The sequence below is a fragment of the Populus euphratica genome, unplaced genomic scaffold (genome assembly GCF_000495115.2).
Source record: "Populus euphratica unplaced genomic scaffold, PopEup_1.0 scaffold86.1, whole genome shotgun sequence".
In the NCBI taxonomy this organism is placed as follows: Eukaryota; Viridiplantae; Streptophyta; class Magnoliopsida; order Malpighiales; family Salicaceae; genus Populus; species Populus euphratica.
In genome coordinates, this window is record NW_011499880.1 from 537,497 (window position 1) to 554,378 (window position 16,882).

Sequence of the window (16,882 nt, forward strand, 5' to 3'; positions counted from 1 at the left end):
AAAAAAAAAAAACACTTTGCATCTGTGACCATGTTCTTCTAGCCTCAAAATTCAAGTTTCTTTGCTTTCTTTTTACCTTTTGCCAGCAATCAGATTAACCTACTATTCATTGTAGACAACCTGGAGACTAATATTAAAAAAATATTATATCTTGAAAGTCAATGTGTGGCATTTTAATAGATTTTGAAATTGCGTGGAGGTGCAATTGATATGAGAACGACACATACTCCCCAAGATGGTATTAACATGTTTGGTAGACCTCTTATTTGTAGTTTTTACCTTTTGGCAGCTGAGTAGTCGATTTTTAGTGAGGTAGCAAATAAACAATACCTTGCTTTGCAGGCCACTGTCCAACCAGATGCTGAAAAAAATTACAGTTACTGCATCTATGATTCAGACATTGCAACTGGCTTTGGTGTTGGCGCTTTTTTGTTCCTCATGGCTAGCCAAGTCCTTATTATGTTTGCCAGTAAATGCTTCTGCTGTGGCAAGCCTTTGAGTCCTGGAGGTTCTAGGGCATGGGCAGTTATCCTGTTTATAACCTGCTGGTAGGTGATGCTAATCCAAAGCTGAACTACAAACCTATCCATCATTGAACATAGATGCTGTTAACCTTTATCCATTACCATGTTATATTTGAGCAAGCTAAAGTTAGCAGGTCTATTTCTTGCAATATATCTTATGGAACCTTTGCTATCTTTTTGTGGACATCTTAAATTGTCCGTGCCAGGGTGTTTTTCTTCATTGCTGAGATATGCCTTCTTGCGGGTTCAGTAAGGAATGCCTACCACACCAGGTACAGGAATTTTTTCGGTGAAGCCCTGGATTGCCCATCATTGAGGAAGGGAGTTTTTGGGGCAGGAGCTGCTTTTACTTTGTTCACAGCCATAGTGTCCGATCTCTACTATGTTTGCTACTCCAAGGCCAGGGACAGCTTCCAGCCATACGGTGGAGATGTTGGTGTGGGTATGGGGACCTACAAGTGAGCTTGCTTTAATGTGTGATGTGACCATCCTATATATGTGAATGCCTAGATCTCTACATCGATTTGCCTCCATTGTCTGTTTTTTGGGTTGCGCTTCATGTATTAAATGTTCATAGTTGATGATAGTTTGTGTCCTAGATCATATTCCTGATTTTTTCTTCTTCTTTCATCATGATGTGAATTTTTTGTTTTTCCCATACCCATCAATAATAGAAGACTGCTGTTTGTGTATCTTCAGGGTGTGTAAAAAACTGATAATGTCACCTTATTGACCAAGTAACCAATTTAGATGATCTCCATTGGTGTTACTAAGCACCCACCGGAATGTTATCCTTCTCTATCATTTTTTTTATTTTTTAATCTCTGCATGGCATTAAAACTGAGGATACCCCAAGCAGGAAAACTAACTGTTTTGATAATATAGGAGGAAAAAAAGATTAAAAAAGAAGTTAGAGATCCAAGCAAAATAGAATGAATCCCTCATTCTTCCTTGTAATTGTAACTGAAAAGTTTGATCAGCATATAATTAAAAGACAACTAAACTTATTGTTAGCCTCAAAAGCAAGGGTTTCTTGAAATGCTAAAGAAAGATGTGCAAACTGGCTGGTATTTATAAATTATTCTACTGGCCAGTGGGCACTTCTTTGCTAGCTTGTGTTGACAAACTCAACTCTATCGTCTCCTAGTTCATAAGAAGTTTCGAATTAGTTGGAACTACTCGCTTATTTTATTACAAAACTTGTCAATCAATTTTGTTTTACTGACTAAACTATTTAAAGTACTACCGTAGACTTTTTCCTCGTCGCATCCTTGATAACAGGGAGAGAGAGAGAGAGGTTGCTTCGGCATCAAAACTGCTATTCATGGTGGTCTTTGCCACTGACTTCATTGCATTTGCTCCAGCCCTTGCAGCTGAACAGATGAGAAGTACTGAAAGTATTGCTTCTCACCTCTTATTTTAATGGATGAATATATTTTTAAAATTTATTTTTTGGTCTAAATTCCTATTTAAAAAAGATAAAACTAGAATAATAGCACAATAATAAAAGAGTGAGGTTTATATTCATATTTAATTTTTTGGACTCGATAGATTCTCAAATACAAATAAAATGAATCTAACTTACTTCTAGATCTAATATTTTTAAATTTAATTATGCGTTGAGTTCAAATAAATATAAATTTCATTACCTGTGAAACCTAACATCCTTAATTAAGCTGTCATGCCTCTATCGGTACTAAAAATATTGTATGCAGCATGATATAAATCAGGATTACATTCTTCAGTGCTGAGGCATGTATATGTGGGGTTCCATCAACAATGCCCAGAACGCCAAATACAGGGCCATATTTAGCAATGGTGATTTTTATTGCCATGCCCTGAGACACGGAGTTTTTGAGGCAGGAGCAGCTTCCATATTGATGATCACCAGCATAGTTTCCAAGATGAACTTTGCCTGCTGTTCCAAGCCAGAGGGGGGATACGAGACAGACAATGGCGGCAGCAGTGAGATGGGAACCTCCACTTCACTCAACCAAGGTGATCAACATAATTGAAAGCCCGTTTTCTTTAATCTTTATTTTTTTGTGCTTTTTGTATGAATAATTGTCTTTTACTCTGTGCTCTCTAACAAAGGACAGAGGACATGTGCTCTAACAAGAACAGCAATTCATTTCTAAGACTTGTTTCTCCTTTTTCATTTCCTTAGAAAAAAAAACTGAATATTTATTTTCTAAGGGGAAAATTGTGAATTAAATCTCAATAAATGGCTTGTTTATCAAAGGGATATCTGCACTTGACTACTTGGGTTTTCCATTAAGGGTGGCCCATTAGGATGGTCAATGGTGCAATCACTAGAACCCTAGTCATGGGCTTATAGTTATTGGACCAATGCTCAATGAACAGCTTGAATGTGCCTTCATTTTCTGGTTCGAACAGCCACCTGAATCTTGGACCTTTCAAATCCACCCAATGCACTACCGCAGGATTATCATCTGACTATCAAAAGGTGATCAAGTTTTCTGTCAATTGTTTTTTTAATTTTAGGATAACTTGTTTTATGTATAGTAAATACTAGATCATTTCTCATTCTATGTTCCGGGTGGATCAATTTTTTTTTTTGACATAAAAACAATGTTTATAATGTGTTTTTTTATAGAAATTTTATTTTTTTAACTATATGGGATTAATTTTATTTGACCTGATCATTTTGACAGGTCTAAAAATAATTTGAATAACCAGTGAAAATATAATTTGACTAAAAACATAAAGATAATATTTTAAAAAAATATTAAAATAACAACATATTAGATTAATTTAAATCAATTTAAGTTAATGTGCTAAATTTGTTATCTATATAATGAAATATTAATAACTCTATAAAAACTAAAAATAAAATATTAAATCCAAATTTGTTATTAGTGCCAAGTTTGATAATCCTATATCTAATTTATTATTTTAAAAAATAGTTATTTGGTAGTGAAATTTATTTTTGTTCATATTTAATTATTAATAAATCAATTATGATTTGAGTTTTTCACATTGGAAGAAAGAACTTGAAAAAAAAAAAAACCTAAATGGAGAAGGATCATATGAAGGATCAAATAGAAAGCAATTAAATTTACAGAAACAAATTGAAAACTTAATTTAAAATGTACGGATACAATAGTACCATCAATTTTATTGTGAATGTATTAATTAGATTATTAATGACTTGTTTAAACTCAATTATAAAAGAAAAGACCGTACATGCATGATTAGTTTGGAGTTGAAATATCAAAACAAGTTGATTGTAGCCAATTGCCAGCGACAGCCACTGGATTATCTAAGACATTAGCATGCATTACTAATTAAAGTAAGATCCACTTGCGAAATTTAAAGAAATTAGGATGTATTTGGAAATGCAGTTTTTTGAAAAAATTTAAGATATTTTTTTAATTTTAAATTAATTTTTTATATTTTTTGTGTATTAATATTAAAAATTAAATTAAAAAATATTTTTAAATAAAACTACAAAAACAACACAGAAAAACTCTAATCTTCTGCCTATTATTCTGCCCATTATTGAGCCGTGCTCAAGATGACGATTAATAAATTATGGGATATTTAATTGAATTCTTAAGTGGAAAGCATGTTGTATCACCGTAACACCTCCACATTTCCTTCTTTCTTCTGTCTGTTTTTTTTTTTTTATAATAATAATAATTATTATTATTTTTGAACAAGGAATCCATTTCAAGCTTAACACAGGCTGTGAGGAATCAAGCCACGTGGTGTGTTCCTCTTTGTTAAAATTTAATTAATTCTTGCGAAATCTAATCTGCTTATATGTGCATGAATGATTTCTTCCTTTCCTTTTTTCAAAAGGGAAAATAAACATAATTTGATTAATTGGAGACATTATAATATAGTATATTATTCAGTTGTTCTGAGCATAGTTCTCGTGGCACTTCCGGAACATCTTATTGGGTATCACTAAACTGGATCACATTAACTTCACCGATTTTTTTTTTTAATTATTAGATTTTGTTAAACAATGACAACTAGACATTCAAGAAGAATTAAATTTTTAAGAGATTTTAGTTGTTGGAGATTTTTTCTAGTTACATGATTTAAATAAAATAGGAGTGAATAAAAAATTAATTTTAATAAACACTTGATTTTTCTATAATTAATTCTTATTAATTTTTCAATATTTTAGCTTATTTCATTGTAAAAAGAGAGTGAAGAAAGAGTTTTCAATTTGATTTTTTTTTATTTTTTTATATATATTTTTTTGCCATCAATTTTTAGTTTTTTTTTTTTTATGCTTTGGTTTTTCTTCTACATCCATCCAGAGCTTAAGTTCATTGTCTTGAGATATGTTTGAATTACATATTCTTTCATTCAAAAATTTTATTTAAAAATACATTTAAAGTAAAATGATATTGTTGAAATTTTAAAAGATATATTACAAATATCATAGTTATACAAATGTGGAACAATGAAGTCTTTAATACAAAGAATCCATCATCAACAACAATAAAAAATTCATTACTTTAAAGTGCTTCAACAAGTAAATATTCCTTTTATTTTAATTTAAGCATAGTTAATTTTCTTATTAATATGTAAGTTATGATTTTTTTTTAATTTTATATCAATTACAAGTTTAAATATATGTTTATTATGCATGTTAGTATTTTATTATTATTTTTTATGTTGAAAACATGTTTGTCACTAGTTATATTTGTACTTGCCTATAGTTTTAAATATGTATAAACTCTAGGCTTATTGGATATTTTTTATTTAGCATGCTTTTATGATAATAAAATAAATATATTTATTTACTAGTCTAATATATATATATATATATATATATATAATATATAAACTTTGATTTACATTAACCAAACTAGCAATATCACATTTCACTCACTACCATTTTTATCAAAAAAGATTTACTTTCAAAAGGTTGACATGAAAATTGGACTCTTTTGTTGGTTTTGCTACTTAATTTTGATGAATTGATTAAATTATATGTGTGTGTTGCCTACGCTTCAACACAAGCTAAGAAATGTTTTTTATATAAAAAAAGCGTTAAGCTAAAAAAAAGAGTCTTGAGTCATTGGTTCACGTGAAAATTTAAACAATATGAAAAAATTTAAAAAAATTGATTAAAAAACAACAAAAAAGGATAAAAAGAACAATACATGAGCCTATTTGGATTATCAAACAACTTAATGCTAACATAATAAAAGAAAAACCGCAAAAAAGCAAACTTAAAAAAAAAAAAAGATGTCAGCTTAAAACAAAAGAAAAAAATTAAGAAAATTAGGCGAATCTCCTAAATGAAGTTTAATCTTAAAAACTTGCAATTCGTTGAATCATGAACTCAAGTTTAATAAAAAAACTTAACTACCAATCAATTTAATTTTGAAAAATAAAATCATTAAAAAAATATTAATCAGAAAACTTGCAAAAGCAACAAAAAGAACAAGGATAAAATTTGAGAGAAAAATAGCTAAGGATGATGAAATTTGAAAAAAAAATCAATCATCCCAAACAAAATAAATAGCAAGTAAATGAATGAGTACTAAATTTAAAAGATTAAAAAATCATAAGGTATGAAATTAAAAAAAAAAAATTGTAATTTGATAGAATATTTATAGATTAAAAAAATAGTAGGAGCTATAATTGAAAAAAGGTTATAAAGGGCTAACCCAAAAAATCAAACCCAAAAAATAAAAAAAATAAAAAATCCAAAAAAATATAAAAATAAGAAAAATATGCTAAAATGGAAAGAAAGAAAAAGCAAATGAACCTTATAAATCTAATGTAATCTTTAAAACCTTCAACATGTAAAATCTTAGAGCTAAGTTCAATGAAGGAACTTAACTTTCAATAAATTTAATTTTAAGGAAAGAATTCAAGTAAAAAACATTAAAAAAAATCTTGTAAAAAAAAAACAACAACAAAAAGAATAAAGAAAAAATTTAACAAACAAGGAGGATGAAATTTGAAAAAATAATAAAAATGATCCCAAATAAAATAAATTGCAACTAAAAGAAGGATGACTAAATTTTAAAAAATTAAAATCATAGGGGGTGAAATTAAAAGGTATTTGTCATTTGGTAAATTATTTATAAATTAAAAAAATAGTAGGGGTGAAATAGAAAGAAATTATTGAGGGCTAACCCAATAAAATCAAAACATAAAAAAATAAGAAAAAAATAAAACATCAATTTAGAAAAGAAAAAAAAAACCAAGCAAACCCGGCGAACCTCTTAAATATGGTTTAATCTATAAAATTGCAACCCATGAAATCTTTGACTTGAATTTAATTAAAAAGTCTAATTCTTAATCAATTCAATAAAAAATAGCGAAGATAAAATTTAATAGAAAAAACTCAAGGATAATGCAATTTTAAAAAAATAAAAAATAATGCCAAATAAAATAAAAAATAATTAAAAAAATAAAGACCAAATCTTAAAGATAAAAAATCATAAGAGTGAAATTAAATTTTTTTTTTTTATAAAAACCAAGTAAATATCCTAATTCCAGTCAAATTTTAAAACCCAAGCAACCCATGAAACCTTGGATTTGGATTCAATTAAAAAATGTATTGTGAGTCAATTTAAAAATATAAATTTTAAAAATTTGTCAAAGCAAAAAAAACTGGCAATCAAAGGAATATGAATTAAATTTAATAGGAAAAAAACAAAAAAGAGTAAAATTGTAGAATAAAATCATTTATGATTAAAAAAAACTTTCCAAGGCTAAAAAATTGACAATAAAAAATAGATTTGATATGCAAAGTAAGCAAACGAAAGTGAAATCATAAAATAAAATTAATTAAAAAATTATTTTAAATAAAAAATAATAATGATTAAATTTAATAAATTATTTGAGATAATTTTTTTTAAAAAACTAAATTTAAATAGCTAACAAATTAAAAGGTTTGTAGAAAACATGCATGTTGGGGTTTCAACTATCTACAAGGAGGAGTTTCAACACCACTTCGGCTCATTATCCAGTTTCACCACACTGCAGCATGCATTTTCTAAATACAGCATACCTGCAGGATTTGTATATAAAGTGAACATATTACAAGAAAATGTTCTAAAATTTAAATTAAAAAAATTAACAGAAACACATTCTATTTACTATAAATTTCAGTAAAGGCAGTCCAAACCCATGATACAAAATATAAACTTTTAGGTAGATTTAGTCTAGCACATTATCTATATTGCTCGATCATGAGAAGAATGCATCCTGACCAAAAGAAAAAAAAAATTAAACTTCAAAATGGGAATAAAAATAATACAATTGGAATCTTTTGTTATGAAATAAAATGCAATTTATTAACATGAAAACAAGGTTAACCTCAAGAATATTATCATACCCGGTCTAATTTCTTCTCGATTTGTTTGTCCGGTTCCATCATTAAGAAAGGATTTTTTTTAATCATCAAATTAATTAAGAATGAGTAAGGAAATTAAATGGTATTGAACTGAAATTATAAATGGAAAATTTTAAAATATTTAAGAAATATTTTTTTATTTTTATGTGTGTCTAACAAGTAAGATCTTGAGCAATCTTTATTTTGTATTTTAAATTTATAATTAACAAATATATTTTACTTATTTTTAAAGAATTTTTTATTAAATTAAAATCTTGAATCATTGCTCAAGTTGGTCACATGCTCTAGCAGCTGGATCTGCTTTCGATACTATAATAATGCAGGTAAATAGTTTTAGAAGCTGCTATGTTCTGGACAAATACTAAAATACCAAGAAATATGTGAGATTTATATAAAACATGCATGTTAGGGTTTCAACTATCTACAAGGAGGGGTTTGTTTGCCATAATCGTTCATGAAAGATTATTTTTAACTTAGAATAATAAAGATAAATGACCCTTAGCCAAAATGATTTAAATCGAAAGTATATTTTATTAAAAAGAACCTCAAAGCAACTAGTTGAAAAACACCTTTTTTTCTCGAGAAAACATACAGTATTATAATTTCAATAGAGTTTGTGTCGTCGCTCGTTCTGTTTTTCTCCCTTTTATGAATAGTAGGATTATATTTGGTTTCCAAGATACGAGGAGAGGAGCAGGAAGATTTCTTTGCGATGTATCGTTTTGATATTGTAGGGCAGAGCAGTGTTCATACGAGCATCAACGAAGTCAAAACGCAGGCGAGACACCATTCTCGGTCTCCTATGCCGAGCTACTTGGCTGTGTGAAAACAAAGCTCAGTGAATTTGGTCCCTCTTGCCGTCGGCTAGCTACTACGCCAAATACTTGATTGCTTTCCCGGAGACACCATGTTTTTTTTTTTTCATGCATTAACATGCGTAAATGTAATCAAATCAAAGGATGGTCCGCTGTACCCAAAAAAATAATCAAAGGATAGGCCCATAAGACGGCAAGTATGTTACACGAGGTGATGCATGTAGGTCATGCATAGATGTGTTCAAAAGATGCTACATTGTAACCATCTAGGTGGTGTTAAGAACTTGGGATCAAGGAGTTTGCTCCTTCTATAGTTTTATATTCGAATCCTTGGTTGCTCATATAATGACCACTGGAGGCTTACATGGTCGTTAACTTCAAGACCCGTGGGATTAGTCGTGATGCGCGCAAACTGGCCCGAACACCCACGTTAATCTAAAAAAAAGATGTTACATTGTTTGTAGGCTCAAGACACTTTAAAAATAAATTTATTTTTTATTTAATTTTTTTATATTTTCGAAACGTTTTAATTTACTGATATTAAAAATATTTTTTAAAAAAAATATTTTAAACTATAATTACTACTATGCTATGCTATACCTAGGTGACAAAGCATAATTATTGGTATTCATGATCCTATTTATATTTGATTTGATGTTCAAGTGGGGCAAGGAGCATTTCCAGACAAGATAAAAGAATGATCTGCCGAGGAGAGCATGCAATAAAATCTATCAGCCGATAGATTACCATGCGAGATGACATTTGTCATTGTGTGGTGGTCATGATTGATCACGTCCTGAGAAATTATTATATATGGAAAGTATTGTAATAACATCGACATCACTTGGTAACTTTTTTTTTTGGAAAAAAAACTTGTTTTTTATTTGAATTTTGATCAAGATTTTTTTTTTAATTTTATCTTCATATTATCTAGAGTATAGAGTCATGCTGGTCTCTTATCTTTTTTCATATTATTTATTTACATGATAAATCTTATTAGCGATTCATTAGTGTAGTTATCTAAACTTCTAAAGTAATTTAATTAAAAAAAGGAGTCATTGCGAAATGTGCAAGCATGGTATAATAATGGAGTAGTATGTTAATTAACCATTTATATATCCAATATATCTTGGGTCTATTATAAATATAAAAAAAACCTTTAGTGGTGTAGTTTTTTTTCTTTGATATACTTTATAAAGTGTCAAGTTGATATTTTTTGTGGGTTTTTTTTTTATATTATTGATATATCAAGTTGATATTTTTTGTGGGTTTTTTTATATTATTGATACGTTAATGTTAAAAAAATCTAAAAATAATATTATTTTTATATGTTTTTAAGTGAAACACTTTTAAAAATATCTTACACTATAATATCAAACACACGTCAAGTTGAAAAGTTATACCACTCATTTCCTTACTAGCACACGTAAATCTCACATGAAAATTATAAGGATAGGTCTCAGCTAATCAATTTAGAAGAAAAGCTCAATTCCTATAAGCTCAATTGCATTTTGGATCCTACTCTCTCTATACTTTTAGGTATATAAAAGTTCTATAAAGACCTAATATATTTTTATCTTGTTAATATATATATCAGGAATGTTTTCTCTTATTAAAATTATCATGGTAAAATTATATTATAACCCCCTTTCTCCACAAAGGATAAGATTTATAGATTATAAATATCTTATAAATCATTGAAGCTCTAGGTTCTTTTAATGTCAATTTCATGTTGCATATTTATTTTCAGAGTCTTTCTTTAAAATATTATTTTTTTCTCTCTTAAAAAAAATATATTGTTGCATATTTATTTTCAGAGTCTTTCTCTAAAATATTTTTTTTTTCTTTTGAAAAGATATGTACTTAAACATTAGAGAGTCTTCAAATATATCAAAAAGAACCTTTTATATGTATCAGTCATCGAGCACCTTAGCTTACCAGATATCAGCCACTTTAACTAGAAAAAATGAATTAGATTGCCAGAACCAAGAGACTAATTGATTACCCAAGGCATAAGCATTACCCCTAAACTACTTTGATTTTTCATAACATCATCAATTTACGATATTTGTGAAAAACTTATCAAAAAGCCACTAATTCCTTCTTAATGACATTTCCAAACCATTTAATGACATAATTATGACACACATGAGCTAGAATGTTTAATGAATTTAATCATTACTGCAAGAACTTCTGCCCATTCAGACTTTCAACAGCTTATTAATCAAGTGTAACTCTTTACTCGAGTTATGTTGGCTGTTCATAGGTAAAAACAGGCTTTATCATCTCAGGAAATCTTGGCACTCGTAACAATCCTATCCTTGAAAGGGATTGACCAGAGCGAACGTTTTACAAGTAGCAGTCACCGGTCATTTTGGCTTACTAGACACTAGTCACCAGCCACTTTGACTAAGAAAAATGGATTTGATTGTCAAAATCAAGAGATTAACTAATTATCCAAGATATAAGTCTTACTCTCAAATTATTTAGACTTTTGAGGACATCATCAATCAACAAACTAACTTAATTACTTGTTATCGTCCAGCTTATAATCTATATCATCTTTTTAGGAACCACCTTGAAACCTTTGTCTTTGAATCATTAAGTTTTAGATTAGGATACTTTAGATTAATAAACTTTATACCTTTTTAAAAGTTATTAAAAAGCATGTTCACCATATTTCTAAGAGTTCAATTTACTAACATATAAAGGACATATGTGTTGATGTCATCCCATCTTGTTTTCAATTGTTTTAATTGATTTTGAATGTCATTTATAAACATCTAATGTGTTAAATTTTTGATTTTAAAGAATCGTTAATGTGTTGTTATTTTTTAATCTTTGAGGAATATGTGTTTGGCTTTATCGATTTGGAAATTTTTTTCTTGATTTAATTCAAAATATACCAGTTAATTTATTATTTTTATAACCCAAAATCAAACCATAAATGTAAATTTTATTATTAAGATGTCTCCTCTAGTTTCATGTTAAGAGGGAATGATAGTGCATTAAATATATGAATATAATATATATGTTCTTCTTGTATTTGTTTTTAAATATTGATGCAGTGTATATATTTATATGTTTGTAATATTTTTTTAACTCAAAGTCAATTTAAATTATAAATTTTAATTCTAGTTATAATAACTTTTATACACATTATTTTTTTAACTACACCAATTATTTTTTATTTATTTGTTTGATAGAAAAGTATTTAATTAATTTTATAAATATTTAAGAGTGGTCTCAATATAGTTAAATGTTGTGTTTAAAATTGTTCAAATCTTGATTGGTATGTTTTTAGAAATAAATAAACAGTAAATTCATATTAATCTCTATTATCCTCCATTTATTTATTTATTTTTAACAACAAAAGTACAAACCTACTGTAGGCGTGGGGATTGGACATGAATAGACCTTCCAAGTATCACGTGATTAATGACGGAAAATTCATTCCTATTGAAGAATAAAAAAAGGAGTGGACACAGTAAAACCATGTCCTGCATTGAGTTTCTCTGGTCTCCATTTCTCAGTCTTCTTTTACCCTTTCCTTTGTGGTGCTGATCAAAATCGAATCTTGGACTTTGTTCGTTTTTGAAATTCAATTAGTTTTTTAAATTATTTTTTTCTTGAATAAACATTTAATTAATGTTTTTCATGATTTTAATATATTTATATAAAGATAAAAGTTAAAAAAATAAAAAATATCTTCCTGATGGAGGCAGTAAGGTATATTCCTCGTGATTCTTTTGTTATTATCAAAATAATTAGAATACATTATTTTTTTATATATTTTTCTAGTATAATAAAATTATTTAATTACTCTTTAAAGATAAAACTAACGTCAAAGGGTTAATATGTTTTTTTTTTAGATTATTTTTAATAAAAGAAGGAAAACGTCAAAGGGTTAATATGTTTTTTTTTAGATTATTTTTAAAATAAAAAAATTATTAAGCTGCCATGCAATGTTTTTTTCTTCCTCAAATTGAATTGTTTTTTATATAACCAAGATAAAAAAAGGAAAATTTAGTATTTTAATAAAATTAAAATATTATTAAAAAAAAGTTGACACATGCAAAATAAATAATTGAAAGCGGGGATACCTGTGTTATTTAAGTGACATATGAGGTGTTTTTCGGTAATTTAATAGTAATTTTTAAAGTATTATTTGAATCATCCTAGTGGCATTTTCATTTTAGGATGGTGCATGTAATCAACAAATCACCGATTTATCTTTGATAAACTTTTTTTTTTCTTTTCTACTTCCTTGATTTTGATGCCTCTTTGTAATTTTTTAAAGCAACATTTCAATTTATTTTTCCTTCAAATCTCATCCATGTTCTTTTAATTATTATATTTTTTTGATTTTGATAATTTATAAAATTGTAATTATTTTTCAATTCTATTTCCCTTCAATATTTTTTTTTTATCATTTATCATATATGGACCTCTATTTTATTTTATTTTTAATTTTTTTTATCCTTATCTTTATTTATTTTATTTTATTTTATTTAATTTGTATATCAAATTTAGTTCTTGTTTTTTATTTATTTGTTTCCTAATTTATTTTATTTTCAATCTCATTCCTTATTGTTTTTTTATTTATTTTTTATACAGATTTGATCCCTGTATCTTTTGATTGATATCTATTTTATTTTTTAATTTTCGATGATTGAGAATTTTAACTTGTTATTTTTTTCAAATTTGTCTTTTATAAAATAATTAATCTTATGATCTGAGTTAGAGTTTTCAAAAATTAACCTAATTTGACTTTTATTTTTTTTTTTATAAATTTCATCATTTGATATTAGATTATTAAATATTAAACTTTATGATTTTATTTTTTTTTTCATGTAGTTATCTCAGTCTCGTATCTTATATCATAGTTAGTTAAATTAACTCATATTAACTTGAATTTTCTTGTATTTTCTATTAATATTTTTTTAAATTTAATTTTTATTATTTAGCTTTCTTAAAAATTAACTTTTATTATTTTATTTAATTTTTTATATACAGAGTTATCTCAACTTCATAACCAAGTTGTTATAAATTCAACATAGTGACTCAAGTTAGAGTTTTTTATTTTTTTTAAAATGTTTTTTTTTTAATTTTTGATTTGCTACTAATTAAACTTCTGATTTTTTTCTCTTTTTATGAGATTATTGATTTTTTATTTAAATTTTGTTTTGTTATCAAATAATATTTTAAGAATATTTAAAATATATTTTCACATAATATTTACAAGTTTTTATTTATTTTCTTAGTTATTGTTATCATCATTATATTATTAAATTACCCAAATTTAATAAAAGTATTAGGTCTCAAATTTTTCATATTTGTTTTAAGAGTGCTATCATCATCTGTATATTTGTTTTTTTTAGCATTAGAGAAAATTCAAGTCGGTAGCAGCGGAGCGCAAGCCATATCTAATGATTACTGTACGATAAACAGTACATCAAAGAAAACAAGAACCCTGTGCTTAGCTAGCGTGGATCCTGACCCTTCATATTTCTTCAAATCTGGATCAAATAAATAAAATCTACGAACCTGAAAGCAGCTTCCCTAGAGTCTGCGCTCTGTGAAACAACATCATCCTACGAGTTAGAGAGGTACGAGAAATTCACGAGATGGTCCCAAGATGTTGTTGAAGCGGTAATAACCAGCCTTGGGATGTCGCTGTCAACTTCCCTTAATTAACACAGTAATGGGCTGGACGACATGTGTGTCTCCTCAGAGTGCCGTAGGTAGCCACTACTGCTCTGTTTAGTGGGCTTCAATGCCACCAGAAAAATGCCAACCACTCAAGCCCACTGTTAAATTCCATGGAGTACCTTCTGAATCTGACTTTGTCGTTTATATGGATTTAAATTCCCCGGATCAATTTAGATCTCGGATTGATTAGTCAGGCCGGTCCGGCGGTCTGGGTTTTAAAATTATGATGTTTTATGGTGTTGTAATTTAGGTAGAGTATTCATGGCATTTCAATTTGTGCCATTATTGGTTCTCCCATGTGGTTGTTTTAACTCTTGAGAGGTTAAGTGAATATCCGATAACGAACATTGCCGTTTAACATCTACATGGAAGGAAGATTCAGCATTGATGTTGAGCCTGGAATTCAATATATTTATGAGAGTTGTATTTCTTAAAAGTAAATATGATATTCGTGTAATTTTTATTGTGGATGAGTTGTCTAAATTTTCATGTTTTTTTTTTGTTTTTTTTTCAGTGATTTAGTTTTAATTTCAATTGATTTTGATTATTTATAAAAATATATTATTGAAAAAAAAGGAATTGAAATGAAAAGAATACTAAAAATGGATTGCATGCTATAAGTCATGCAAATATATATTTTAATTTTTAAACTTTAAAAATCACATAAATTATATAATTTTAGTATCTCAATACTTTTTTTAATTTAATTTTGATATAAAAATTAAATTTTGTTATTTTTTAGTTTTTTGTTCGGAGAAAAAAGAGAGAGAGGTCGCAAAATTTCAGTTATAGAAAAAAAAATATTGTTGATATTGATTTACATCACAAAAATGGATGATTTTTATATTAAATAGTTCTATTTGATGAGGAGAGTTTATATCATGTGGGTTTTTTTTTTTAAAGTTCGTTTAATTTAATTTTGATATAAAAATTAAATTTTGTTATTTTTTAGTTTTTTGTTCGGAGAAAAAAGAGAGAGAGGTCGCAAAATTTCAGTTATAGAAAAAAAAATATTGTTGATATTGATTTACATCACAAAAATGAATGATTTTTATATTAAATAGTTCTATTCGATGAGGAGAGTTTATATCATATGAGTTTTTTTTTTAAAGTTTGTGGAAAAACGAATCTGAGCTTGGATTAATTTCTACATTCAGGGTGATTTTTTTTAAGTCATAGATAGATTTATCATGATTCCTATGATGTCTTATAAATGTTTTAGGTTAAAAATAAGTTTTTGAATAAAATAACTTGAGTCCTGATTTTTTTTGGAGTCTTTTATAAATGATGATTATTTTTTTAATTAGACATTTAAATTTGAAGTGTTTTTTTTATTCATTTATTTTTTTAATTTTTTATGTGGATAAATTTTATTTTAAAAAATAAATAAAAAATATTTTCAGATATTATTTTTAATATGCGCTGCATTGAATGATATTTTTTTCTCTTTTATTTTACTTGGTCAATTTAATTTGTACCTCTATTCATATCATTGTTTATTTAAATAAAAATATTATTTTAATAAATAAATTTAACAAACATAACCTTATAAATACTCTATCTTTTAATATTAAATTCTTGATCCTATATTTATCTTTTAATTTTTTAACTAATATACTGCATGCCATCCATGGACCAAGTCTCTCTATTTTATTTTTTTTCTCATGAAAGATGATATAAGCAAACAAGAAAATGATGGATTGGAAAAAAAACAAAAAATCAAACACACACTTCTTGAAAATAAAAATAAAAATAAGAAGAAATAATCGAATCATACCCGTCATAGCACTTGGAAGATCGGGATTCAACTTTTAATATTATATGCATTTTTCAATAGATTAGATGGTGGCATTGTTCTTTTTTTCCATGAAAATACATTGTTAAGATCTAAACGAGAGGGCGGCAGGACACAGAAAGTCAAGCATGAAGGGGCAAAAAACAGAAGCTGGCACCATGTAAGCCTTGGGATTAAAAAAAGGAGACATGTTTTTTCAAGGAAATAAATTACGTACTTTATTTAATTATTTTTTTCGGTGACGAGAGTGGATTCCAACTTAGAAGACCTCACATCTCCACCCTTCTTTTTTTATTTTTTTGAATTATATAATTAAAATCTTAAAAAACTTTATTTAAAAGAATACCATCTATATTTAACATCCAAGGTCATATACATTAATTTTTGATATTTTCTTCTGAAATAGTATATTAAATCCACGACTTAAAAAAAATTATTACATAATTGAAATTCATATTTTGTTATGTCACTGCAGAATGGCTATGTGGCTCTCGTTGCAAACTCAATGAATGTTGTTGCACTTTAAGGAATTATTTCCTTTTTTTAAAAAACAAATTATCACCATTTTCTTGGTTTATGTTGTATTTAACCGTTAATTAATTTATGTAAATACAAATCTTAATATATAATTACATTATTTGGTTTATGCTTATTATTTTTTGGTATATGAGTTTTTTAT

At 27.1% G+C, this 16,882-nt stretch overlaps 1 protein-coding gene across 1 annotated transcript; it reads left to right on the top strand.

Moving 5' to 3' along the window:
• The first annotated feature begins 195 nt into the window (after positions 1-195).
• On the top strand, positions 196-1,261 carry LOC105129181 (uncharacterized). The gene is made up of 3 exons (XM_011031138.1): positions 196-223; positions 320-548; positions 731-1,261. The coding sequence occupies exons 1-3, from the start codon at positions 211-213 to the stop codon at positions 984-986; spliced, it is 498 nt and encodes a 165-aa protein (XP_011029440.1). The 5' UTR covers positions 196-210; the 3' UTR covers positions 987-1,261.
• The last annotated feature ends 15,621 nt before the right edge of the window (positions 1,262-16,882 follow it).

Coding starts and splice junctions, on each gene's coding strand:
- LOC105129181 (XM_011031138.1), top strand. Junction 549..730: donor ATCCTGTTTATAACCTGCTG/GTAGGTGATGCT, acceptor TGTCCGTGCCAG/GGTGTTTTTCTTCATTGCTG.